Here is a 27,568-nt window from a genome sequence, read left to right on the forward strand (position 1 = left end):
GTTGGCAACCCCCTAATTTTGGGTCACGACCTGAAAGATTTGGAAAGCACTGTTATTTGTTAAAGAGCACCAAAGTGTTGATGTCATTTACACATCCTACCTGGGTCCCGTTTTCCCCCCCATTCTGAATTCCCATAGACCTTTTTCATATCATGTCATATTTCTTATATGACGCGTGTTCCAAAAATAAACAAATGATCTCGCCAGTTTGACTCATAAGCCATGAAGAATCACCCCAAGGGGGGTAAATGAAAACCGGTGTGTGCAAGCTCACCTTCTACAGGACTAAGTCTGATGCTGTGTTCAAACCTGAAGCTATTTCTTTTGTTTCTAGTCGCTTCAATCGCTAATTACGAATAGACGAAAATCAAATAGGTCTTATAGTAAGTGTTTAAACTGTTCCTCATTTTGCTTAGGAAGCCCCTGGAACAGTCAGTTGGTGGTGTACAAATCTCCAAAATTGGGTTCAGCATCAGACACAAAAATCTGCCATCTCCTACAGCAGAGTTCCCCAATAGGCGGCCCGCGGGCCATTTGCGGCCCGCGGGGGGGCTACTGTCTGGCCCATACCAACCCCAGTAATAATGGTGGTATAAGAGCAGCAACAACACTAGTATATCGTCGTTGTCGGGTGGAAATCTCGTATCTCCAAATTTGTACGCTCTTTCCCAAATCATACAAGGCTGTCGCATAAAAGTAGTGAAAACAGCAGATCTACAAGCACACAACGCCTCACGGTGCGAGGCGTTGTGTGCTTGTAGATCGGCTGTTTTCACTAGTTTAAAGAATTTTTAAAATGATAAATGCAAAACGAACGGTTTTGGACATACAAGATTTTCACCCGACAACGACGATATCTGAACTGTCGCTGGAGTAGCGGGAACGCCACCGTCGCCCCCTGCAATGTTGTGGCCCTCAGCTTGGTACCCTAGACATAATTCGGCCCGTGGGGAAAACTAATTGGGGAACCCTGTCCTACAGTATGTGGGTATAGCTCTGCTATGGTTTGTGTGATTATACATTTTGTGTGTGTGCGCACGCGTGCACATATATTTCAAATTGCCTTTGCTGTGAAATGTACAAGAGGCCCCTTGGGGTGATGCTGCAACTTGCACTATAAATAAATGAAAACTGAACTAAACTGAGTATAATTCCCAGCCAATAAATACATCAAGCTGCATATGTGGAAAACTGCATTCAAAAAGAACAACTCTTATTCCTAAATAATGGTAGACATGCACTTTAAAAACATCTGTATGTATCACAATCTCATGAGATGTCATGTCTGTTTACCTTTCGCTATACCATAGCCAGAGCCTTCAATCTCCTGACTGATGCTGGCAACAACAGGCTCCTTGCAGAGTTCAAATGAAAACACATAGACATTGCTAACATACCAGATATAATGGAAGGCAATGGGTGTGAAACCTTGCACAAATCTGGAGTCATATGCCATAGACCAGTGGTTCTCAACCTTTTCAGACCGAGACACCCAAAATAATCATATTTTAACTGGGGACCCCCCCACCCTGGCGAGCACTAAGCGTTGAGGCATTACAAGTCAATTAGTATAACACAGTTCTATTGTGAAAATAGCAGATCTACATGCTCACAACGCCTCGCGTTGCGAGGCGTTGTGAGCATGTAGATCGGCTAATTTCACAATTTCTGCCTCTAATATTTGACAATTTGCCCAATGTTTAATTTGTCATTTTAGAGGTAATAAAATGTCCTTAAGTTGTCACTTTAGAAATGTGCAGATACCCTCTATACACTTAAACTTTATGTTGGTTTTGTTTACTGTTGAGTGAGAAAACAATGTTGCACATTAAGTTAATCATCTGGGGACCCCCCAAAATAATTTGGGGACCACCCTGGGGGTCCAGACCCACAGGTTGAGAACCACTGCCATAGACGACATCTCAAGCTGGCCACATTGACTCAGAGATTCGAGATCGCTGATTCGATTTGTTTCAGTTGACCAATTTCCCTTGTGCCTCCAGCTCGTCTTCGGGTTGCTGCAGGTGTGTAGAGGTTTACTGAAATCTACAGTACAGTGAGGGTTTTTGATATGTTTGCTGCCCACAGAAGAACAAGAAATTACAATCACTCTCTTGAATTTGCCCTGCCTTTGTGTTCCTCAGCATCATTCAACATCTCGGAGGAGAAGGGCGTTTGCCCGCTTGGATATTTCCCCTGTGGGAACCTAACCATGTGTCTCCCGCAACTCCTACATTGCAACGGTGTGGATGACTGTGGCAATCAGGCTGACGAGGAGAATTGTGGTGAGTCTGATCTTGGCATGTTATTTTGGTTAATCTGTAGTTCTACTGTATTGTCTAGACACTTGGTGGCAGGCATTAGATATGCACAGGGTGTGCACTGTGCACGGAGGAAGCACAGGCAGACAGGTGTTTCAATTAGTGCAGACACAGAGTGTGCCACTCTATGTGCCCTACCTGGCTCTGGCAGCTGGCACTGTCCCTAAACGATGCAGTTTGGGGCCGCTATACCCGCTATACATTATGCGCTTTTGCCTAAAATTGCTATTTTGGGCACGTACTGTTTGTTTGGGAAAGCACATAGCGGATTCTAAAACCACTCTCTATGCCAAATTCGTTTATTAGAGCATGCGCCTGCAATGGACATGTCTGGAGTGGGTGTGTGTTGTTGCGACCGTAGGTCGCATTTACTACCAAAACCTCCACCGGCTGTCCGTCCGTCAGTCAGTGAGTGAGTGAGTGAGTCACACGTCACACGTCACACTTTTGCCCTGCTCATATCTCCACAACCGTTGCCCCCATCCATGCCAAATTTTGCACACACACTCCTTACCTGCCAAACTACCACCTCCAAGGACCCCCGGAGCTCCAGGGACTGGGGGACCCCCAGGTGTAAAAAACATTCCGTCCGTGAGTCATACGTCACACGTCACACTTTTGCCCTGCTCATATCTCCACAACCGTTGCCCCCATCCATGCCAACTTTTGCACACACACTCCTTACCTGCCAAACTACAACCTCCAAGGACCCCCGGAGCTCCAGGGACGCCCAGGTCCCTGGGGGACCCCCAGGTGTAAAAAAATACCCAATGTGCAAAAATGACCAAATGACCACCCCAACGGGGCTGCTCACGGGGAATTCCTGGGGACCACCCACTCCTGGTGCTCCAGAACGGATGCAAAAGTGGTGGCGCCCCCAGTGGAGGACCCCCTCCACTGCAGCTCACATAAAATGCCGTAACTCGGCCTAGGAGCGTCCGGGAGAGCCGGGCCCGGTACCTATTCGTCCGCCAAGGCAACGCGGAGACCCCACCCCTCATTTCTCACATGGCCCTCTTCTAACGCCACCTTCAGGCCGATTTTTAAAACACATTTTTGGACACTGCTCCTACAGTTTTTGCCCTAAAATCACGCAAATCGCTACACAGTATGTCACTCTACACTCATCCCATCAACATGAATCTGTCCCATATAGCGCCACCTTCAGGCCGATTTTTAAAAACACATTTTTGGACACTGCTCCTACAGATTTTGCCCTAAAATCACGAAAATCACTACACAGTATGTCTACACTCATGTCATCAACATGGATCAGGAACATTTTGGAAAAACACATTTTTGCCCTATTTGGATCAGGGAGTCTTACTGGTTGTTCCGACACGCATTACTATGATGTTGCGTTCGTCCGACTCTCCCCATTACTAATCCTAACACTAACCGCACGCGTAGCCACATAGTCGGAGTAACAGCTCATCCGCACTGCCATGCGAGCGATGAAATCTCATAACAATACATTTGTTTCAATGAGACCGTCCTGACGTACTGCGAGCGACAACATGTCATGCAGTGACATCGTCCACCCCTCCTATATTCGCTTGCAGAGTTTCTATTTGAGTACGTTTTCGCGGCCATGTCCCATCCCCAAACACTTTTTATCTTAATTATTTTTATTTGATTGGTTCAGGCTACGTCACAACGCAATGGCCGACGTTCCATATGAGGACGCAACATCACCGACGCAACATCGCCGTCAAAATGCTTGCTCGTTGGCAGTGCCGTTGAGCTGTAATAAAAAATCCGACCTAGTCTAAAAACAAGTACAAGATTCTTCTTTAAAAACTCAGACAAAATTATCATTGCCTAAAAATAAAATAAATCGAAGTCACTCAAACCCTATCTAACCTTAACCGCACGCGTAGCCATGTATTCGGAGTGATGATGAGACGTCGGACTGACGTGTGCCCCTTGTCTGGAGTCGGGCTGCCTGGGCGCACAATGGCATAACATTCAGAGGTCTCCTTCTAACCTAATTACCCACGAATCTCAGTGATTCAAGTGTTCCTATAATCAGCGTGATAAGTAAGGAATTCACTCTAAAATCCTAACTATACTTAATAAGAATATGATTCCAGAACGGTGATGTGTAGATGTCCCCTCCACGGTGTGACAGGCAGGTTTCTGTTTCTAACTTCAAGAATACATTGACTTTAAATACAATGTCCAATAAACATGGCCTAGCCCTAGACAGACAGCTGTTATCTGACAAGCAATGACAGGAAATAGGAAATCACACATCTCAAAGCACAGGAAGAAGTCTACAGTACATTTAAGACATCAAAAGGACTGATTGGTCTGAGCTCTTCCAATATACACTGTGCGACCTCACGACACCTGTAGGCTGCCAGACCCACAGCTGACCGAGAGAGAATATGCATTGAAGCTGTGACTCACAGAGGGTGATGCTGTGACGTAATAAGGTATAGAGACTTTAACATTATGCAAAATGCTACATGTTTAAACCAAAATATCCTAGCTATCACAGCGTGAGTGCCAATTCCTTGTATTAGTCACTCTGAATAGTCTATTACTATCTCCTCCCACGGGTGAACTTCTCACAGAGGAGTGTGCGGAGGGAGGAGCAGTTAGGGGTTAGGTGTCTTGCTCAGGGACACTTTGACACATTGCTGGAGCTGGAATCATACCTGGGACCTCCGGTACCTCCAGAGTCCTAGGCAGGCTCACTAACCATTCAGCAGAAAATTAAGGCCTTCATTTTCTGGCCCGCTTTTGGTTCTTGAGATAAAAAGTTTGGAAACACTGATCTAAATTGTGTCTGGCCTCATATTGTCTGAATTATGGTTTGTTACTACAAGTCACAATAGCATCTTTTGGTGTAATTGTGCCTTTTCTCTTTACAGGCCAGCTATAGAGTACAAGACTTAATGAGAGAAAGGGGTGCACCACGGAGCACATAATGATCTCAAAAATCAGTTTGTCGTAGCAGCAGTGGATGCCAAAAATGATTTAATTGCATAACAATATTACATAATGATCAAGAACCAGGAGGAATGCCCCAATAATAACACTAGCACTGTCTGATGCAGAATGTCAAACTGCATCTTCACTCCAGTGTCTCCAGTGTCCAGTATGCATGCACACAATACACGCACAATGCACATGTGTCATAACACATCTGGTGCCTTTCCCGAGTTTGAAAAGGTACCACCCCTGTGCCAACCCTGAGTTTCCCGAGTTTTCAATTTCTTTTTCCAAAAATGTTTTTTGGACTTCCAGAAATGTATTAGGCATGATCGCGATCGCGAAATTGCATGTTTAACCCCCATACCAACCCATTCTTTCAAACATGGCAGCCATGTTTGTTTACATCTGAAGAAAACATAATGGCTGATAAATCATGAATGCCTGAACGGATTTCCAAGCAGATTTTTTGGTTTGAAAGCTGTGAACAGTGTGCACACACGTGGTGCATCATCTAGGCATGGGTGTGCACGATCCGTGCACTATAAATTACATGGAAGTCTATAGAGACCATGGCATTGCGGGACATTGAAGAGAAAAAATTATTGCAAAATAGTTAAGGTGCGTGGGGCATGTTGTGAATGCATGTTGTCACATTAGTGAGTGATGTGCACATGCCGTCGCGTAATAGGTGATGTGGTCTCTGTATACTGTTTGAGTGTCATGGCATACAGATGTGATGTTTCAAGTGTTCTGGCATTACTGCTCTTTACCTGAAAATGTCCTGCAAATGCATTTTTTTCCACAGGTTTCTTTCCCTGTTTTGCCTTTAAAAATGTTATTGAGAATTGAGCGTATTTTTGTGGAAACCCCCAAATAGCAAGAAACCAATCCATTCCCATTTAAAAGCAGAATCCACCTTCATATGTAGATTTAAACTTCGAAGTCAGAGGTCATAAAAATTGCAAAAATAGCTCAATGTTCTACCAATCCACTGGAAATCTACTGTCTTGCCAATGGCAGGACGTTTGAAGTATTGAAAATGGCACTGTAGGTGCAGAACCTATCTGCGGTGCATGTGCACACGTGTGCGCTATAGCCTAGGTGCCTTTGCCTGTGTTCAGTTCACAGTCTGTGTGTCTGAGTTTGTCTCTGGGATGAATTGTAAAACAGTGGTGTTTAATACACATACTGACTGTAGGAGCCATTCTTTATGTTTTGATGTTGGCACCTAAACTTTGGTTAATTTTGTAGTTCTATGTCTAGGGGCCAGGGTGTGCATATAGGAAGCACAGTCACATGACCTGACGAAGATGCAATCTGACTTATAAACGTTGTGGTTTTTTGCCTTGCACCCTGTTCTATTTTACATAAAGTAAAAGGCTCCAGTCATCCGAATTGCTCCAGCGCCTTATTCATACAGGCTCACAGGTGTTTACATGTTTGTGGGCACAGAGTGAATAAGGGGAGCACACTGTTCCTATCAGACAGCAGACGGAGAAACAGAAAAAGGCGGACAGGGTGAAGAAATTCAAAAGAAACTGGAACATGTTGTTGCGGTATTATGGCCGTGCTACACCAAGCCGTTTTGCGCGCGTCAGTGCGTATGCGTGCGTATGCGGGTCGTGCGTGTGTATGCGCGTTTTGGATAGATCCAATGTATATCAATTCAGCCGGCTACACCAGGCGTACGGATAGCGCGAACCACGGATACGCATTCCCTAAAAATAGGATCGGTTCTATTTTTGAAGCACGCGTATGCGTTTTGTACACAGACTATCTGGTCTTCCTCACATATACTCCCTCCTTGGTGTAGCCTGGAGCGTTTACGCATACGCAAGCGTCTTCACGGACAGTACGCGCGTATGCGCGCATTTTTTGGTGTAGTCCGGCCGTGAATGTGCGGTGCTTCAAAATAACTACGAATATGTACTACATTTTTGAAGGGATGGGTGTTTTTGACTGTACTCACGCTGTTTTACATTTCTGTCTAATGAAATATTCAATCAATCAATATCTGCGTAGGACACTCCCTTTCCCTTCCTGTGTAATGGCAAGGTGGACATTGGAATTCTGGTAAAAACCTCAAGACTCGAGTTGCTCCCATCTCTCCAATCTGGTGATTAATCAATAACCAACAGGATTTAATATTGTCCGTCTTTTGCTGTCTATTTAAAGTGCGAGGCGCTGTATAAATATGATTGACATAAAACCTGAAACGCCATTCTTACCCCGACGATGCCCCAGAGAGAATGAACGTCTTTGAATGAATGTCTTTTAGGCTAAACCCCAATTTGAACAACACGTTCGTTTATTTAGCCCATGACAATATTGTGCTACTGTAAACCTTTCTGTAAAGCGACTTCGGGTACTTAGAAGAGCCGTATATAAAGATGAGCTAATGTAGAGATGATATACCATCTTTTTTTTAAATGCGGGTTGCGGGGCGGGCGGATTCGTTGATTTATATATTGTTCTGCGGCGCGGGCGGGCGGGTTACGTTCCGTGCGGGCTGTGGGCGGTGCGGGTTATGAAAAAAACCTGACCCGCGCATCACTATTGGCTATATATAATGTGGGCCTGACCCTGAGTTTAAATAAAGGTTATGAATGAATGAGTCAACTTTCACTTCAAAAAATGTACAACACCAAAGGCCAATATTGGCCGTGCCCCTAAAAGGCCTAATGTAATTCTAGGCCTGCCAATGGACATGTTTGTCTAACAAAAGAAGAAAGTAAAAAAAAAAAAAGGCTTATTTTATGACGGCTGTTTCATCATTGAAATGAATTAAAAGGGGAAGAAAGCCATGGGGCTGCTATGCGTGGGTTGTATCCCTGTCACTGTTTTAATTCATTTCAGTGATGAAATATCCATCTGAATAGAGTTATTATTTTTTTTTACTTCTTCACCAGAAGAGTGCCTTGTTTCTTTTTGAGCGGTGGTCACACCGTCTCCTATACGTGGCCTTGTGTGTATGCGTGCGTGCTTGCGTGTCTGTATGTAGCCTGCAATACCAGGGGACGGTGGCATGACCCTAAAACATTTCTCCCACCAAATACATCATTATACACATACTGTAGCTGTTCTATAATCCACTCTAGTCCTCTGATGCTGCACATGAATGCAGGTACAGTCAGTGTGTTGGAGGATGGGGGGGACTGACCTTCAAGGAATATATTCACTGTATACAAACGGTCTGCACAACAAGGAAATGCCTGGTGAAGTGAAAGTCAATGTTATGTTAGACTGGATGTGAAATCGGATCGTTTTGACATATTCCTCATTAAGCTGTCTCATTCTGTCACCTCTTCAAACCGTATTTCACCCATAAACACTTAACTCTGTCACTGATTTACATGTTATTTCTCATTCAATAACACCCGAATTCTCACAAGCCAGAGGGTGACAGACAGCTGATCTCCTCTAATAGAGGTTATTTTTATTGCGTTATTTCTCTGCAGAAAATATCTGGGTTTACATTCAGTGAGTAGTGTTTAGGTTGAGATCACAATTTCAACAATTTCGACCTCCATAGGTCTGGCAATGTGACTTTGTGCAACACCTACTGCTCACTCAGTTCAAGTTTCTCGAGTGTCGCATAACCAGTGGTGAAAGTGGTTTGAAATTCTTGCCGGAACTGTCCCAAAATTGGCCGAGCGGCGAAGCTGCGCGTCCGGAAAAAAATTGGGAGGCTCTAACCCCCCAAAACCCCTGAAATGCATAGAAAACTGCATTTTGGCATAGTTATACACACAATAAAAACACTACAGGTCCTACACCTGAATTAGGCAACGGCATTACACTTACTGTAACATGAAACATGATTGAAATCCTAAAGGAAATATCTATAATAAGCCTCCTCATATTGTTCATTGTTCCATACAGAAGGGTAAGCAGTAGGGCTAGCAGAATCACCTAAGATAAGATAAGATGTTTATGGTCACTGTACAACAACATTTTGTTTAGTATATACAAACACATACAGTAGCAGCATCAACAAAGAAAGAAATGCTGATAGAGCAACATTATTCTATCCTAGTCAAGTCACCATATCTTGCTCTCTTATTTGTTGTCTCCCCAGGCCCCCACACACATGTAAAGCATGTTTGAAAGCTTTATATAAATTCCAGATAATATAATATATTATTATTAATATTATTATAACCAGTTATCTAAAGTAACTAAGTACATTTACTAGTACTGTATTTAAGTACAGGTTTTAAGTATAGCCTAGCCTACTTTACTGGAGTATTTCCAATACTTAAGCTAGATGCAGAATAGAATCATTTTGGTCTATTCTGCCTTTGGTCTAGACTCTAGGCTGCATCGCATGCAGGCACCATGGCAGGCACAGACTAGTGCCACAGACACGACGAGTCTCTCCTAGAAATGGGATTTATGGCTCTTTGAAGTGAGCCGGATCTCTGGGATCCGTTCCTTTCAAAGAGCCGTTCAAAAGACTGGCTCATTCGAAGGAACGGCTCCCTACTGTGAACCGAATCCTATCGTTCATTTCAAAGAGCCGTTCAAACGACTCGATTCGTTCACGAACGTCCCACCTCTACTCTACCCGCTCCGTGTCAAACACTGAAACAGAATCGATTACACTGACCTACACAAACCCACGGGAATAATTTAGAAGCACTTTATCAGAAAATATAGTCTAACTAGTAACACGTGTGTAGCCTACTGTATGTTAATCTGACTTTAGTATAGGCTATTGTTTTCTTCCTGGACGTGCGTTTGTGGCAGGTTATTTAACATGGGATTTTGACAGCTGGCTTCTCCTTTTCTTAACGGAACTCCGTTCCGGCCCCAAATGTTTTAACGGAACGGGGGTTCCGGCCGTTCCGGCTCACTTTCACCACTGCGCATAACTGACCATAATAATATACTGTACATGATCACTGGCAGCGGCCCGTTTAAGGAAACCTAGATGAAGCAGGTTAAAGGATTAATTTACCCCCAAAATGGAGACTTGAGTTCAATAATATATACAGTATATATCCACGAGTTTCCAACGCCCCATAGTGCATTGCGCAGACGTCTGCACCGAGCTTCCGCCGCCGATTTACAAGCTCACAACGGTTGCATCTGCGACGCGACGTGAGCTTGTATGTCTGCTGTTAAACCCGGAAGTTTGGTCCTGGTAGTCTCCAGTAAGCTCCCGGGGAAACTTGTGGATATATATTTTTTTTTTTTGCATTCCTAAGACAGAAATTTGATTGCAATACATTTACCCTCATTGATTCCGGATGCATTTGGGTCCCCATCCGAAATCAATTGGGGTAAATTAACTCTAATCACATTTTTGTCAAAACAGAAAAATATGATAGAAAAAGAAAAATAATGTAGCCTATCACCTATGCTAGATGAATTTATCTTGGCTTTAATAGCTATGAATCTGGTTCATGAAAGCTGAGTTATCTCGCAAGATTACTTTAGCCAGTTATCCTGGATATGTTTATCTATGATTTGGATTCATGAAGGCAATGCCACGTTAGTTACCATGGAGATTTATTATGTTAAATGATCCTGGTCCAGATCATTATAATTTTTTTGACTAATTATTTGTGTCAGTAAGTCAGACTATGTTAAACCATATTTATCTATTTTGCTAGACCTAGGCCTATCTGTGGAATACACAGTAACTGTATATATATATATATATATATATATATATATATATATATATATATATATATATATATAATCTTTATTCATGAATCACATAGGGGGTCCATAGCAAAACACCAACAACAACAATACAGTACACAAAAAAAAACATAAAATACATGACAGGCATATGATGTCAGTGCACAACAAAGAGGCTTCTGCACCAATAGCGCCACAGACTTGAGCTATATCTAAAGGAGCTTTTAGTAGGGTCCGTTAGCTTCATTAGAATGTCATTACCAGAATCATTCAACCGACGCATGAATCTGTACATCAAGTTTCTTAGTAGAGCTTTAAAAGTGGGTAATCCCAAACTAACAAATAATTGGCTGACGCTGTGCCATCTAGGCACACGCAATAAAGGCCGCAGAGCATCATTGTAAGCTACATTTAGTCTCTGTAAGGATTTAGCCTTGTAACTGCCCCACAGGTGAGCAGTATATAAAGGTGTGCAGTACGCTCTAAACAGTGAAGCTTTAACATCAGAGGAACACATGTTGAATCTTCTCTTAAGCATGTTTGCTTGTGCATAGAGTTTACTGTATGCCACAATCACTGTGGAGATCTCTATGCACAGGAATATCAATGAGTCATTAAACCAGTGAGATCTTATATTATTGCTGCGCTGTGGATTCCTTTGTTCGATAATTGCCTGGATCCATGGACCGGACCATACGAATTATATATATATTTATTGATCTATCTGTCCTGAGGAGTTATTGGATTACTTTCCTCCCCCAAACAATGTTGTGGCAGGGATGGGATACCAACAATATTTGCAGAAGACGTTCGAGTGAGAAAAATAAGGGTATTAAAAATGTATCCAATCGCTCCTGTCTGAAGCCCTGGTCGGAAATAACAACACCTCATTGCCCGCCGCCATGATCAATCAGAAAAGAAGACTGCAGTAAACATGTTACCACTCAACCTTTTTGAAGGCAAAAAACAGACTGGCAAAACCGGCAAGAAAGGACACTGGACATGGGAACAGGACTATAGAGAAACCTGAAAACTTGACTGATTGGGTGAAACAGACATTGCAAGGTACTGGACTGGTTGGGGCAAAGTGAGACGGAGACAACAAAAGCATAAAGTCAAGAACACACGCAAACACCAGAGATTTAACTAATTAACCATTAACTAAGAAATCACACAGAACGACAGGTGGGCAGACATGCAGACGTGCAGGCAGAAAAGCACGTCGACAAGCACACAGAACCAACGTGAGACAAACAAGAGACGGACAAATCAAGGGCTCAAGGCAGCGCTATTCAACCTGCGGCCCATGGGCCGCATGCGGCCCCCTGTGGCATGTTTATGCGGCCCGTCATGGTCATACCAATAAAAATATATTTTGTCTACCTTCAGTGGACAAATACTTTCTGATGTCATTTTTCTGTTTCTCTCCAAAACCGCCAGGAAACTGTCAATTTCAGGTTTTTATACAAGACTTGTTTTTTGCTATTTTGTTTGTTCCAAAAGAAGAAACTTCATCATTTCATAATTAATCATTCCATGACGATCTTTTTGTTCAATGAGGTTTGGCCTTATAGATGGAAATGTGGCTGTTTTCTGTGTGTTTCCTTAATTTTTAAACTACTCATTGCAAAACTTGTTACAAAATCATTGTCTAAACGTCCAAAATAGGGCCGTCATTTTTAGCTTGTGGCCCTTGGACTTTTGGTATTTTGCTGAGTGGCCCCTGAGCCATCTTAAATTGAGTAGCCCTGGCTCAAGGGAACTTCATAAACAATCAACACTGGGATTGGCTGGGGCAAACAGTACACAGGTGACTCAAATTAACAATCACAACCTAGGTGAAACAACATGGCAGGAAACACAAAACACAGTTCCTGACACTTTCGTGTATTATCTATTTTGTACACATCATTGATTTGACCTACATTCCCGCATCACATTTAAAATATGATTCCGTAATACTTATTCGAATATGATAACCATTTTAGATTTTTACTGTATCCACGACTTTCCAACGCCCCATAGTGCATTGCGCAGACGCTGTACCGAGCTTCCGGCGCTGCAGCCGAGTGTGATCTACAAGCTCACAACGGTTGCATCTGCGACGCGACGTGAGCTTGTATGTCTGCTGTTAAACCGGAAGTGTGGTCCAAACAGGTCCAAATAATCTCCAGTAAACTCCCGCGGAAACAGGTGGATATACTCACTATTTTAATGAGTTGTGACCTTATAATTAGAACAAAATGTGCTCAGTCAGTTAAGGTTGTTTTGGTTTGGTTGGTCTTTCCTGCACCACATTTAAAATAACATTCTGTAACTTATTTACATATTACAAGCATTTTAAAGTGCTTTTATATACATTTTATGTATGAGATTTGGCCTCTTAAACATTTAATTGCTACCTTTGTGTCCATCCATCAAGCCATCTTCAACCGCTTATCCGGAATTGGGGCAACCGTTTCAGCATAGAGCTCCATTCTTCCCTTTCCCAAACAACATTAGCCACTTCCTCCTGGGGGATCCCGAGGCGTTCCCAGGCCAGTGTGGAGATCCCCCCAAATATAGTAAGGCATTAATTATGGAAGGAGAAAAACAAGTCCAGGGAGCACCGTGTTGAGTAGTAATAGTTTGGAGGAGGGCTGTACTGTTTGTCTTAATGCCACACTCTGAGTAATTCTGTAAGATGATGGCAGCAGAGTTCTTCACTGCTTGAGTAGGTGGTTTATTGCCGTTTCTAATCGCAGCATTGATGCTTTCAAAAGCCCTTGCACACAGTTTGTTTATTTATGGTGTGATGTGAATGAGGACCCCACCCCCTCATTACACTTATGAATCAATACAACTCCCACTAAAGCACCTCTAATTTCAAACGTCCTCCCACGTCCCTGTCTTTTTCTGTTTCCTCCAGTATAATGCAGGAATTTAATCTGGCAAATCCTTTCATATACAGTTCTATTATTTATGTTTTGCGTTGTGGACTAGTTGATGTGCATTCCGCCCCAGGTAGCACAAACTGTATGATTGAACGGAATATGAGGGGTGAATGCAGATTGTGTGATGTTTTTGTATTGCCCTCTAGAAAACCCTCCACTGAATAGATCAATGTGGTACGTAGATTGAAAGACCCCTCCCCCCAAGCTGGTCATGTAGTGAAACTGTATTTTTAAAAGATGTATAGGGTAATCAGTGCTTAGAGAGCTGTACTGTAACTTGAAAGGCTAGGTTTTAAGGTTTGATCCCAGCAACACTCATATTTCATAGCATAGGCCTACAGTCAATTGATGCTGGTATCTTTGCAACCCTAGTTAATATGCTGATCTATCGGGTCGATAAGGTCTCATAGTATGAAAATACAAATTCTCTCCATCCTTCAACAAAACTTCATAGTGGACACTAGTGGTGTGTTCTACCGTCTTACGCTATACATAGTATGACGTGCAGAATGTTTTTGAAAAAAGGTGTAGCCCTCTACTAACCATTTCATCCGTTGAAAACACGCTATAGCGTATGTCCACGACCACGCGCATGTCATTCAGGGAATGATTATTATGAAAAAAGTCAAATCTAGAACACACCACTGGAGGACACTATTCTGGCACCTTGCTACTTATACTGATGGAAAATATGTTTGTTTTAACTACAAACTAACAGTTACAGTAGATTCAATCCAGATTAGAAAAGCTCATGAGAGTATTTTGGCATATATCAAATGATGCTTTACTACAGTAACACCTCTGATCTAGACAAAGAGAGAGGCAAATAAGGACATTTTTGGTTCTACAATAACCCTTCTTAAGCCCTATTCGGTCATTTAATAATCTTTTATTTTTCTTACCTTGCTGAAAATGTAGTTTATTTTCAGACTTGTTGTTTAAAATAATTATTGAATAGGCAGGAAGGGGTTTTCTCAAGGACACTTGGAAATCACATTGTTGTTGGCAGACATCCTGGTTATTGTGTTATGAGGTTAGTTATGACTGAGCCTTTGACCTACTTCTGGTATGGTCTCTTTAATGGCTAGTCTCATCAACACTTCATTTATCATGGTTTTGAACTTGTAACCCTCTGGGGGCCAGTATATCCACAGTTAGTATAACTAAGGGATCCTTACCCTTCTCCTCTCCCGTCCGATCTCTAAACTGGATAGATACCCATATGCAGCCTTGATATTATGATATCACCCTTTGCTCCTCTCTGATTGGCTACGGTTATACACGGATCGTGATTGGCTACGGGCGTAAACACAGACGGACACCGTTTCTGGAATTTATAGATAGATAGATATAAGTCAGATGACAGCTTTCTATCAGGTAGGTGTCACTTTTAGGATGGTCCGCCTCTATGGACCTATACAGTATTTAAATGCAATGTATTCATGATGTGAGACAGTAACCTGGCTGTCATGCCGCGAGGTGAGACGGGTCCCAGCTCTCTCGTACAGGCTTGCTATGTTGTTTGCCATTCGTGGATTATGCTGTTATTGCCTTCTAAAATAAACACTTGGACATCTACACATTATCGTTCTGGAATCATATTCTTAGTAGATATAGTTAAGGTTTTAGAGTGAAATTCTTATTTATCAAGCACTCATTTCAGCCTTTCTTCCTTGGCACAAAGGCAGTTGTTTGTGTTTGTGACAACCTATTACCCAATCAATGTCCCACTCACCCTTCAAAAGACAAGCTCTCTCCACCTTTCTATTTTTCCACCATTAAATGTTTCAATACAATAAAGCTGTGAAAACCTCCCATCATGGTCTCATCATCTCTCTCTCTCTCTCTCTCTCTCTCTCTCTCTCTCTCTCTCTCTCTCTCTCTCTCTCTTTGTGATTTACCACCGCCTTGACGTTCTTAGAGAGATGCAGGGGTGTTCAATTATGATAACTCCTCAAATAGCACCATGTAATTGTAATTCATGACTTAATATATTAATATTGCCTAGCTGGTGTACTTGCCAGTGGTAGGACCTGCTGCTGTCACTTGGCAGCAGGGTGCAGGGACATGTGAAGTGGCCAGCAGGGAATGGTGAAGAATATTTTACTGTAACGATAGAGAGCAGCAAGCAGCCGTTTGAAGTGAAGTGTTTGAAGGGAAACTGGGCTGAATAGTACTGTATTTAATCATATTAAAGATGTATCCAATTAATTCAAACTGCATTTTTGGTCGCCTTTAGCAGTGTGGCAGACACTGATAAAGGTTGAGCTCTAGACCTACTAGTTGTTCCTAAGTCTAGGTTGGTGACCAAGGGTGACCAGGCCTTTGCCATCAGGACCTCAGGCACCATAACTATTTTTATTTTGATTACATATCACCTTGTATGGGCTGTTCTGTCAGTTATCTCCATACATGGTGAACCGTGCTCATTTTCGTGCCCATTCTCGTCTACACACAAAGCCAGATGTAGGACCACTCATAAATCACACCCAGTGTGAAGTGAGCAGTGCCTTTTATGAGTTGATTTCATTAAGCGTCCCGCGAAGCTTGGCCAAATGCGGGGCGGGGCAGGACGGACGAATATACGTACAGACCAAGTCCGATGTAGGAGTTCAAAAATGGGATCTACATAAACTAGAAAGATGCAATTGGCCGTTGACTCTAATGGGGAGCCAATCAGAGAGGGTGAAAAGGATGACATCACAATATCAAGGTATCATGATTTCTGATTGGGTGAAGGGTTAAATCAGATGATGAGTAAAATAGACAAGAACAATAGTCTGACCCTGCGGGGCAACCACACTAATTACTGAATGATGATGAAAAAGTTGATAAAATGGGTCTAATAACGGTGTGGCATCTACTGTACATGGATCTCTGCCATCATGGTGGTGATGTCATATTGACGACGTCACTCTTGCCCAAATATGGAGGGGTGGCAGCCTGCACACATCAGTGTTGTCAGGACTGCACGGCAACCGGTTGTGTTGTGCGTGAGGTCAGACCAGAGCTCTGCTCAGCATGTATATTTCCACTTCATTCAAAAGAGACCAGAGGATTAAGTGTCTTTAAGTGGTGAGAGAAGTAGAATTCTAACCAGCCAGGAAAAAGGAGAACTAAAATCAAAAGTTTACCAAGACTTTTAACTCAACCCAGGAGAAGTAAAGACACATCAGATGACTTATACAGGGAAGAAAACTCACATCTGTGAGTTGTGTGACAAGAGTGTCAGTAACGTATGTCACCTGAAGGTGACCCATTTTTATAGAAAGGCCTTTAACCTCCTAACTGCAAAGTGCATCTATTCTCACCGATACCATTGCTGTATGTTGTTTTTATTTTCATTTTATTGTATTGTTGCTGAAATTGTTATGATTATGATTCACTGTTGATGTTATTTTGATGTTGTTAAGCACTTTGTAACATTGTTTTAAAAGGTGCTATATAAATAAAGTTCATTATTATTATATTATTAACTGTAAATCGAGCAAGTACAGTAACGGCAGGGGAAGCAGCTAAGAACATAGGCAAGAATCTGAGCTATCCGTGTGCAAAGGATGGAGTCTGTAGAACCAACCGTGCGCTGTGAGACCCTCTGCATGCTGTCTTTAGTAGTAGAGATGTGGACAAGTAGTGTGTGCTCACTGGAGCAAGCCCATGTAGAGGTCTAATCCTTTCCCTTGGGGAATCCCAGTACCATTACATCCTCAAAGTGGAGACGAGACAAGTGTAACAGATAGATAGTTTTAATCACACAAGATAGAAAACACAGGCATATAACTAAGTCCAGAAACGTACAGAGTGGAAAAGACAGAGAATGTAGTCAGCTTAGCAGGTGGAGATCTTCCTGAGATCTCTCTGAAAATGCCCCAAATAAGCCATTATATACTGTTGGTGTACACAGAGATAAACTTTGATGATAGGCTGTTCAAATACATTAATATTCATCAGAGATACATTAATTGGTCGGTGACTTCTGGCCCTTACTCCTGCTTTGTTCCAGGTTCGGCACCTGCTGCACATGCCACACGTTGTGTCCAACACGTGCCCAAACACATCTGGATTCAATTATCTAAGTTAGATCAAAACAAGTTATATAATCTTCTATTTGCTATTGAAAAACAATTACATCACTCGGATGCATTTCTCCATCTGTCCTTCTTCATATCTCTCACAGTTCCCTGTAAGAGAGCCAACACTTTTAGGTGCCAAGCAGGGCCCTAGCTCTGCCTGCTTGCTGCTCGCCCACAAATATAAAAAGTGGACAGCTAGTAGTATGTCAAATTGACTGGCTTCATCGAGATTAAAAAATAAAAAGTAACTTTTCCCAAATATATGGAGATGACTGACATCATAGATGTCTGACTTCATAGACCACATGAGACTGACACAGTAGTATGTCCATACAGATGTGCCATTTCAACTCTCCGGTATTTACTGCTATTTTCCTGACAAATGCATTTTTGTCCACAGGTTTCTTTCCCTGTTTTGACTTTCTAATTGTTATGGAGAATGGAGCTTATTTTTGCAGAAACTCGCAAATGGAAAGACACTACTCCATTCCCATTGAAAAGCAGAATCCAACTTCATAGCTAGATTTAAAAATTCAAAGTCAGAGAAGGTCATTAAAATAGCAAAAATAACTGATCTACAAGCTCTATGTTCTGCAAATCCCCTGAAAATGTACTGTCTTGCCAATGGCAGGACGTGTGAAGGTTTGAAATGGCACATCTTATAAAATTGGCACAAACCTCTAGTATAGCAAAAAAGTGGACACACACACACCTGTACCCCTTGAGACTGTCAGCTATCCTCCAGCTGTTCCCATCACCACCGAGTGTAATCTAGTCTCATTTGGGTTTTGGGTGGGTGTCTCATTATTGCTGTTATGGTGGAAGCACAGAGAAGCGTGTAGTCACAAGTCTGCCTCATGATGAGCATATGGTTTGTCAATAAGCTCATCCATGTGTAGAACAGATTTGCCTTACTATCCCAAGTTCTAACATGCTCATAATCAGTGCAGGTTTCCCCCATAGAATGTAAAAAATAAATGGACAGAGCCAACCCATTGGTTTCTACAGACCGTAAATGAAGCGTTTTTCAAAACTGCAACATGGGTCCGGCTGGCTATTGTAAAGGAGCGCTTGTTTTTGGTGATGACAATGGAGGCACGCCATCTCAGGTGACCTTGAACCTGAGACACCGACTCAGCGCCGTTACACCCTGGGCAAGATATGACTTCCGGTTGGTTCTAGCTGAAGTGGCGGAAGTGTTGCCTTTAACGGAAGTTGCGTCATGCGGTCTGTTTACAATCCCCAGCGAAACAAACACAAATAGATTGTAGCTCTTAACTTGCTCTTAATAGGTGTAACGTTGTCCGAATCAATGTTTTTGTTTGTACATTGTTTATTGCAAGGAGGGCTGTCTTCGACTCAGGATGTTTGGAGTCGATTCGAGTGGCGGGGGTTAATGCGATTCCTCGACGAATCGTTTTATACTGTATGTAAAAAAAAAAGTGCTTTAAACCACGTCAACATAATACAATAAAACATTAATATGAACATTGTTTTAAGCCTTGAAATAGATCCACGAACTACCGTGCATATGAAATAATGAGACATGGTAGCGGTGGACATTAATGACGATAAGATTGCGTCCAGCCGTGCGTAATTGTGAATCGTGGAGCAGAGTAGAAAGATGGAGACAAGAATAATGCATCTCTCTGTCAACACAACTGCGTGTCGTTTATTATTTCCACAGCTTGTATTTTCTCAGAGCGCAGTGCTGCTGTATCAAAAGAGCTATGTTGCCGATCAAGTCGTTGCTGGTGCGAGACAATAAAAAACGTTTCCGCATTGCTACTCTCTGCCTGAGACCACACTCGGTGTGTGAAAGAGTGGCTGCCGCTGCTGCTTCTTACGCTTGGCTAGCTTCAACAAGTAGAATAACAACACGTTGGCGTATTTCCTCTCAAAGTGGTTAACTTCAAAATAAGAGCTGCCTGTACTATGATCAAGGCAACATTCAAGTCACGTTAACTGGTATTATTTTGAAGTCTACTTACAAGTAGTAGAAAGTATGGACTCAATTAGAAGTACATGACACCAGTCCAGCGTTATACCGCACCGCACTGCAGTATTAACTGGTAAAATAATATATTTCCGACTCCTCGACTCAAACAATTGGCGTCGATTCCGGGGGCTTAAAACGTAGATTCATGGGTTGCATTTGTAGTCCTACACCAGCCATTTTGAGGACCAACACAGGTGTTTTGATTAACGTAGAACATTGGTTCTATGCCAATCAGACACATTGAACACCTGTGTTGGTCCTCAATATGGCCAGTTTAGGACTACAAATGCAACCCATGAATACGTTTGCAGGGACACCGCACTGTGAAAAAAAGACAACTTCCAGGAAAATTCAGCCCCACCTTCTAGAACTCTCTCTGCTTCATATCTTGACCAGGCTTTTGTCCTCGCAGATGAGTAAGCCTGGCTACGTGAGGCTAGTGCCATTAGAAGTATTAAACCAGGGGGCCAGAATAGTAAATCTTCGCCCCCCCGACTTTCGGCACCTCCGCGCGGTCCAAGTGAACACAGAGGAGCGCTCCCTACCTCCGGTTCAGCCAATCACAAGCTTCCGCGGGCGGGTCTTGACATATCCATGTTGCTGTTTTGAAAGACGCGTAAATGAAGCCTATTTTTCCAGCAAGTGCAAATCCGCCATCTTTCCATATCCTGTCCAGAAATGATAGTGTGACTGACCACCTTCTATGAAGATGACAATTGACAAAAGTAAAAAACAACCATTCAGTGTTAAATGGCTTTATATTATGAATAGTACTGTAATAATTGTTTGATCGCCTCTTGTCTTGATTGTTTAACATATCGATAACAAGCTTGATAAGCCCAAAGCTTATTGATACCGGGTACTCAATAAATGTGTTTGTAGCGGACCCTTTTTGAGCTCCATCCCTAGTCTTCACTCTGTAGAGCCAATACAAAGCCTAGAAACAACCTGTTATAAATATTTTTTAAATTAACGTGACCATGATTCACTAAACGCATATATATGATGATATACTTCCCCTCAACATTTATGAAGCCCACATTATTTATAACGTTATCTAACATCATAAACTGTATTTATTATGTTATTTAAAAAATGAATAAAGGATCTGTTGTTTTATGGAAAGCACCTCGACAACCAACCAGTGGTTGAATTATTGATTTTTTTCTCTGGCCGGTGACCAGAGAAAAAGAGTCTGACATTTGCATACTGTATGTACACCAGGGCATTTTGAGCAGATCCCATAGTCTGCGAGGGCAGTTCAAAAAAAGGCCTATATTTGGGGGAAAAAACTGCCATGTCGTTCTCTTCATATGTCAATGGTCAATGCCTGTGTGCAAGTTGAGATACATTGGTCAACCCACTGAGGAGGAAATGTGGTTCCAGACAGACAGAGAGAGGTTTTATGTTTTCTCTGAAAACCCCTCACATGTCACTGTTCCCCTGGACAACTGAACGCTGTTGATTGACATCCATGATTGCAGTCTTTCAGTCGTTCTGAACATGGGCAAACAAATCCTCACCAGCTGCCGTGGCACTACAGGCAGTTAGTTGTCCAATCTGTCTTTGTGACGAACCCATTTCCAATTATGTCACACTCGCCCATCTGAAGACATGTCCTCAGCATTAACTGGATCAATAGTTGTCAAAATCCACTGCACAGGGGTGAGTTAGAACCTGTCACTGTCATCATCAAAATCTTAATCTGAATAATGATTTGTGTAGCCTACCAAACTAGTACCTTTATACTGCTAGTGTTTCAGCAGTGTAAAAGTCATGGTTGATGTTTGTTTAGTATTACTATGCTAATGCACGTGTCAGTCTTAGGATCTGTTGCTGTCCTAGCTAGGCACAGGGAGATGTGACGTGGCGTTGGTGGTGAAGAACACTTTTTAAATGCAATATAAATGTGTTCAAACAATTGGTGATGTGTTTGATCTGAAAATTGTAGAGCAGTGAAATTAGGTATTTGAAGTGAAGCTTCAAACAGCTTGAAAATGCTTTTTTATCTGTATCAAGTCCTCTGAAAATTCCTCTCATCACTGTGTCACTGCTCTCCTGGACAACAGAATCTGTTGACTCCCAGAAATAAGATGTTGAGCATAAGATACAAAAAAAAAATATGTGTGGGGTGGCTGTTGTATCCTGTGTGCATGGATTAGCTCAATGTACAACTTGTCACACCTTATCTCAGAGTCCAATTAGCGTGACTCAATTCAGCATCATCCACCTACATAATGTACCCCTCCAAACGCTAAAACTGTGCTTTTCGGTATTGCCAGATGTACGATATTTATCGTATTTGTACAATAATTCTACCCTCTGTACGATGTACGATCAATAATTCAGAAAATGCACCAAATGTGCGATAATTTCGGCATATCCCATAAAGAGCATGAATTTACTGAATTCCCTGGCTGCTGATCCGAGATCAGTTTTTGGCTTCTCAAAGTAAGTCAGGAAATCAGTCAATCTGACCCTAGATCTGTACTAGTCATTAAAAACACTGGTCGTGTCTTTCCAGTGCATTTTCAGGCTTTTATTTGGGTAAGGTACAGGAAGTTCTCTGCCTCCACGCAGAGTCTCAAACAAGGTTGTTTCTTACACTATTCCTTTTTTTTTTTTTTTTTTTTTTTTTTATAACTTATTTACACGTGTGATTTCCCTTGTTTGGCTCTGTACGATAGTTTTCTTTCAAAAACGATAATATTAAGCCTGCGGTACGATAATTCAACATTTCCCATCTGGCAACACTGCCCTTGCACCTTTGTGAGGTAAATATTTACCAATGTTTCCCAACTCTCCCCATAGCACACAGCAGAGGCTAAGGCCTGGTCTTGCACTGCTGCTTGGTATTAAATCGCTCTCTGTAGTTTTTCTCATGGGCCTGGAAATCCATCCATTGATATTCCGACAGCAGACGGACATACCACTGGAAGGCCGCCGGGTCTATTGACTCTCTTCTCGGTAGCTGTTCACGGGAGGGCCGTCAGGTGGCACCAGCTCTTGGTAGATACCACCGGTGAATATGGTGCCTTCTTGTGTGCAAGCTACTGTACATTCACAGAAGTTGCAAATGCATCCACTGAACTTACACTACAGTACATTGACGATGGTAGTTACAACAGAGCAGTTTAACGTTATGCCCAGGACACACACACACACACACACACACACACACACACACACACACACACACACACACACACACACACACACACACACGCAATGCAACGCACACACACATGAAAGTAGGGGTGGGCGATATGGTGATAATTATCGTTGAGACGATACAATGTCTCCACGATATGCCTTTTCAGAGGTATCGTATCGTGATACATTTAAGGGAGTTTTTTTCTAGTAACTTGAAAAATAACCAAAAAAACCAACGTGAAAAAAGAATCGTGATAAAATCGTGTATCGTGATACAGCTTGGGAAAATATTGTGATTTATTTTTCCATATCGCTCACCCCTACATGAAAGTATACACAAACACATTATGGTCATTCCACGAGTGTGGAGAGGACATCGCTTTAGTCCCTTTTAAATTTCGAAATATGCATACCTTTTATAGATATATTGTACTTCATGTCTTTCTTGTCGGTCGCTGCATGGTTTAATTGTGGTGTATATTTATTTATTGAACGTATGTATTAACCCAAGCAAAACAATTGTCCCGTGTGGATAATGAAGGACATCTAATCTAATTGTGTGTTCTTTTTCTTCTCTCTCAAAAATACGCTGCTATGGCACCTTAAGACCAGTAACAAAGGTCAGTGTAAATGGAACATAGGAACTTAGATGGGTGTATACAGTAGCTGAGACGCTTCAGTCAGCACCTAATTGAAGGTAAATACTGTAGGCTACTATAGCTGCAGTGTTCACAGAGTGTTTTTAGATAGCATGTTGTTTAGACTATAGGCTTAAAGGAGTAGTTCTCCCCCAAAATGACTTTTTTTCTATTGATTACTCATGCCATGGAGAGTAGAGTTCAATAATATTTTTTGGTTTTTGTCACATTCCTAAGACAAAAATTTGTAAATAGTAAATTTACCCCCATTGATTCCGGATGGTGACCCGTTTCGAAACGGGTCACCATCCGGAACGAATGGGGGTACATTTATTGTTATCAATTTTTTTTCTTAGGAATGCGACAAAAACCAAAAAATATTATTGAACTCTAGTCTCCATGGTATGAGTAATCAATAGAAAAATTTTCATTTTGGGGTGAACTACTCCTTTAATGTTTTCCACGGCATCCTATCTCAGCCACACCAACTCAAGACGGCCAAAGACTGATTTTGTTCGGCGGTTCCCGACATTCGGTCATGTTGGAAGTCACCATTATTACAGAAATGTATACTGCATGCTATGCTGAACGTAATCCACTTAGTGTCATCTTTTCAAAATGCATATTTACCGTACAGTTTGTTTTTGTATGCTTATTTCGCAATACCTATTGCGCAATCCTCTGTAGAGTGAATTTGTCATTCTCATCACAAAAGTATCGGGTTTCAAGAGGGAAGGGGGGGGGGGTTAGAGAGAGAGAGAGAGGAGAGAGAGAGAAGAAGAGAGAGAGAGAAGTAAGATACAATACGGTACAGTCAGGTACAGTAGAGTACAGCAAAGTACAGTAAGGTAAAGTAGAGTACAGTAGAGTACAGCAAAGTACAGTAAGGTAAAGTAGAGTACAGTAGAGTACATTAAAGTACAGTACAGTAAGGTAAAGTAGAGTACAGTAGAGTACATTAAAGTACAGCAGTGGCGAATTTTCAGGACCTTCAAGGTATTCAGAGAAGCCCCAGGGATCCTCAGAAGAAAGAAAAAATATTTTTAATAATAACTTTTTTAATTACTTTTATTTTTTATTTTTTTATTTAAATTAATTAAAATTGTTTGTGTTGGTAATCTGTTAAACTGCACTGTTTCGCTCGCCATACTCATTGTAGTTGTTTCTGCCCCGAGTTCTGTGCATTGGGAGTGTTTTTGTGCTGGGGAAAATAACAGCCAATCAGAGATTGTTTCTACTGAGTCACTGGGCAGAATAGCCTCATACGTAAGTATTCCAGAAGTCCCTCAGCCATTTCAGTCACATACAAGCGTATGCAAGCCTCGGTGTGGAATGTCAGTTTGACCAACCAATCATATTTCGAGCTGTAGTCAATGGGCGTCGTCTTCAGTTGTCAAGGGTATACGGAAGACCCACGACTCAACCACCAATCAAAATGAGTCGAGTGACTACTGGCCAATCATAACACGGCTTTTCCGGGACTTGGAGTGGAACAACAAGCATGCTTCACACTCACTGCACAACACGTGAAACTTGTAAAGTAAACAGAAGGGACATGGCTGCAGCTGGACTGGAGTGAACGTTGTGGATGTATTATTATCAGTGCCTTTTTCAAGAAGACTGATTTATGAAAAGATGGACAGAACTTAAAAGGAATGATAAGCTTTATGAACCCATCATTGAGAAATTCACCCAAACGGACAGGAGGATGTTTTTCTTTTCTTCAAGTGAACAACTTCATTGGTGAGAGAAACTGAATTAATTTATATTGCTGGATATGACAATGTGCATTTAATTTCCATTGATTGATTGAAGAATGTATTAGAAGTTTGCAATTGGAAAAGGTACAGTTTCATGACAGTACAAATCACTGGTCAACTAAAAGGAGATCCTAGTAAACTTTACAGCTTATTTACACAGGAACCACGTTATGTATCTCATATAACATTGAAAGACAGACTGATACACTTAGGCCTGTTTTTGTCTATTTAATGTGGGTCTTTCTTGACGTGGTCTTTCTTTGCATTGATAACTGGTGTTGTTACATGATGGTGGACAGTGCGTTTTGCTTTGTAAAGCGCGCTATGTTAAATGGACGTTTCGATTGGTTGCGCTGGTTGTGTCTTGTGTGGCTCTGTCAGCGCACATCTATTTAATCCTTATATTGGCATTGGTTTGGAAGTCTTGGTTTGGAGTATGTGTGTAGTGCTAGCGTGCTTGCCTTGTACACAGTCTGCTGTTCATTGTTAACCAGTTTTGTAAAAGAAAAAGAAGAATACAATGCAATGCGCACCGCGCATACAATGTGCGCGGGGGGGGGGGGGGGGGGGGGGGGGGGGGGGGGGGGCGGCGGCGGTGCGTCCCCGAAGGTCCGGTCCCTTGGGGCACGCATCGCCACTGAAGTACAGTAAGGTATAGTAAGGTACAGTAGAGTACATTAAAGTACAGTACAGTAAGGTACAGTAGAGTACATTAAAGTACAGTACAGTAAGGTACAGTAGAGTACATTAAAGTACAGTACAGTAAGGTAGTACAGTAAGATACAGTACAGCAAGGTACAGCATAGTACAGTACAATACGGTACAGCAAAGTACAGTAGAGTACAGCAAAGTACAGTACAATACGGTACAGCAAGGTACAGTAGAGTACAGCAAAGTACAGTACAATACGGTACAGCAAGGTACAGTAGAGTACAGCAAAGTACAGTACAATACGGTACAGTCAGGTACAGTAGAGTAAAGCAAAGTACAGTAAGGTAAAGTAGAGTACAGTACAATACGGTACAGTCAGGTACAGTAGAGTACAGCAAAGTACAGTACAATACGGTACAGTCAGGTACAGTAGAGTACAGCAAAGTACAGTAAGGTAAAGTAGAGTACAGTAGAGTACAGCAAAGTACAGTAAGGTAAAGTAGAGTACAGTAGAGTACATTAAAGTACAGTACAGTAAGGTAAAGTAGAGTACAGTAGAGTACATTCAAGTACAGTACAGTAAGGTAAAGTAGAGTACAGTAGAGTACATTAAAGTACAGTACAGTAAGGTATAGTAAGGTACAGTAGAGTAAAGTAAAGTAGAGTACAGTAGAGTACATTAAAGTACAGTACAGTAAGGTAAAGTAGAGTACAGTAGAGTACATTAAAGTACAGTACAGTAAGGTATAGTAAGGTACAGTAGAGTACATTAAAGTACAGTATAGTAAGGTACAGTAGAGTACTTTAAAGTACAGTACAGTAAGGTACAGTAGAGTACAGTAAAGTACAGTACAGTAAGGTACAGTAGAGTACAGTAAAGTACAGTACAGTAAGTGGATGGATGGATGGATGGATGGATGTGGATGGATGGATGGATGGATGGATGGATGGATGGACGGATGCATGCATGCATGCATGCATGCATGGATGGATGGATGGATGGATGTGGATGGATGGATGGATGCATGGATGTGGATGGATGGATGTGGATGGATGGATGGATGGGTGGATGGATGGATGGATGGATGGATGGATGGATGGATGGATGGATGTGGATGGATGAATGGATGGATGGATGGATGGATGTGGATGGACGGATGGATGGATGTGGATGGGTGGATGGATGTGGATGGATGGATGTGGATGGATGGATGGATGTGGATGGATGGATGGATGTGGATGGATGGATGGATGGATGGATGGATGGATGTGGATGGATGGATGTGGATGGATGGATGGATGTGGATGGATGGATGGATGCATGGATGGATGCATGGATGGATGGATGGATGGATGGATGGATGTGGATGGATGCATATATGTGGATGGATGGATGCATGGATGGATGGATGGATGGATGTGGATGGATGGATGGATGGATGGAT

The 27,568-nt window shown here is 42.1% G+C and overlaps 1 protein-coding gene across 1 annotated transcript in view; it reads left to right on the forward strand.

Moving 5' to 3' along the window:
* The window catches only part of rxfp1 (relaxin family peptide receptor 1), a gene marked incomplete at both ends in the record, with an annotated part of 108,736 nt that overhangs the window by 21,556 nt on the left and 59,612 nt on the right, over positions 1-27,568 (forward strand). Inside the window, one exon of the mRNA XM_080746718.1 lies at positions 2,145-2,285. Within this exon, the coding sequence (XP_080602844.1) occupies positions 2,145-2,285 (141 nt within the window). The remainder of the gene's footprint in view (positions 1-2,144; positions 2,286-27,568) is intronic.

Source organism: Nannobrachium achirus, assembly GCF_963921795.1.
Source record: "Nannobrachium achirus genome assembly, chromosome: 17".
In the NCBI taxonomy this organism is placed as follows: domain Eukaryota; kingdom Metazoa; phylum Chordata; class Actinopteri; order Myctophiformes; family Myctophidae; genus Nannobrachium; species Nannobrachium achirus.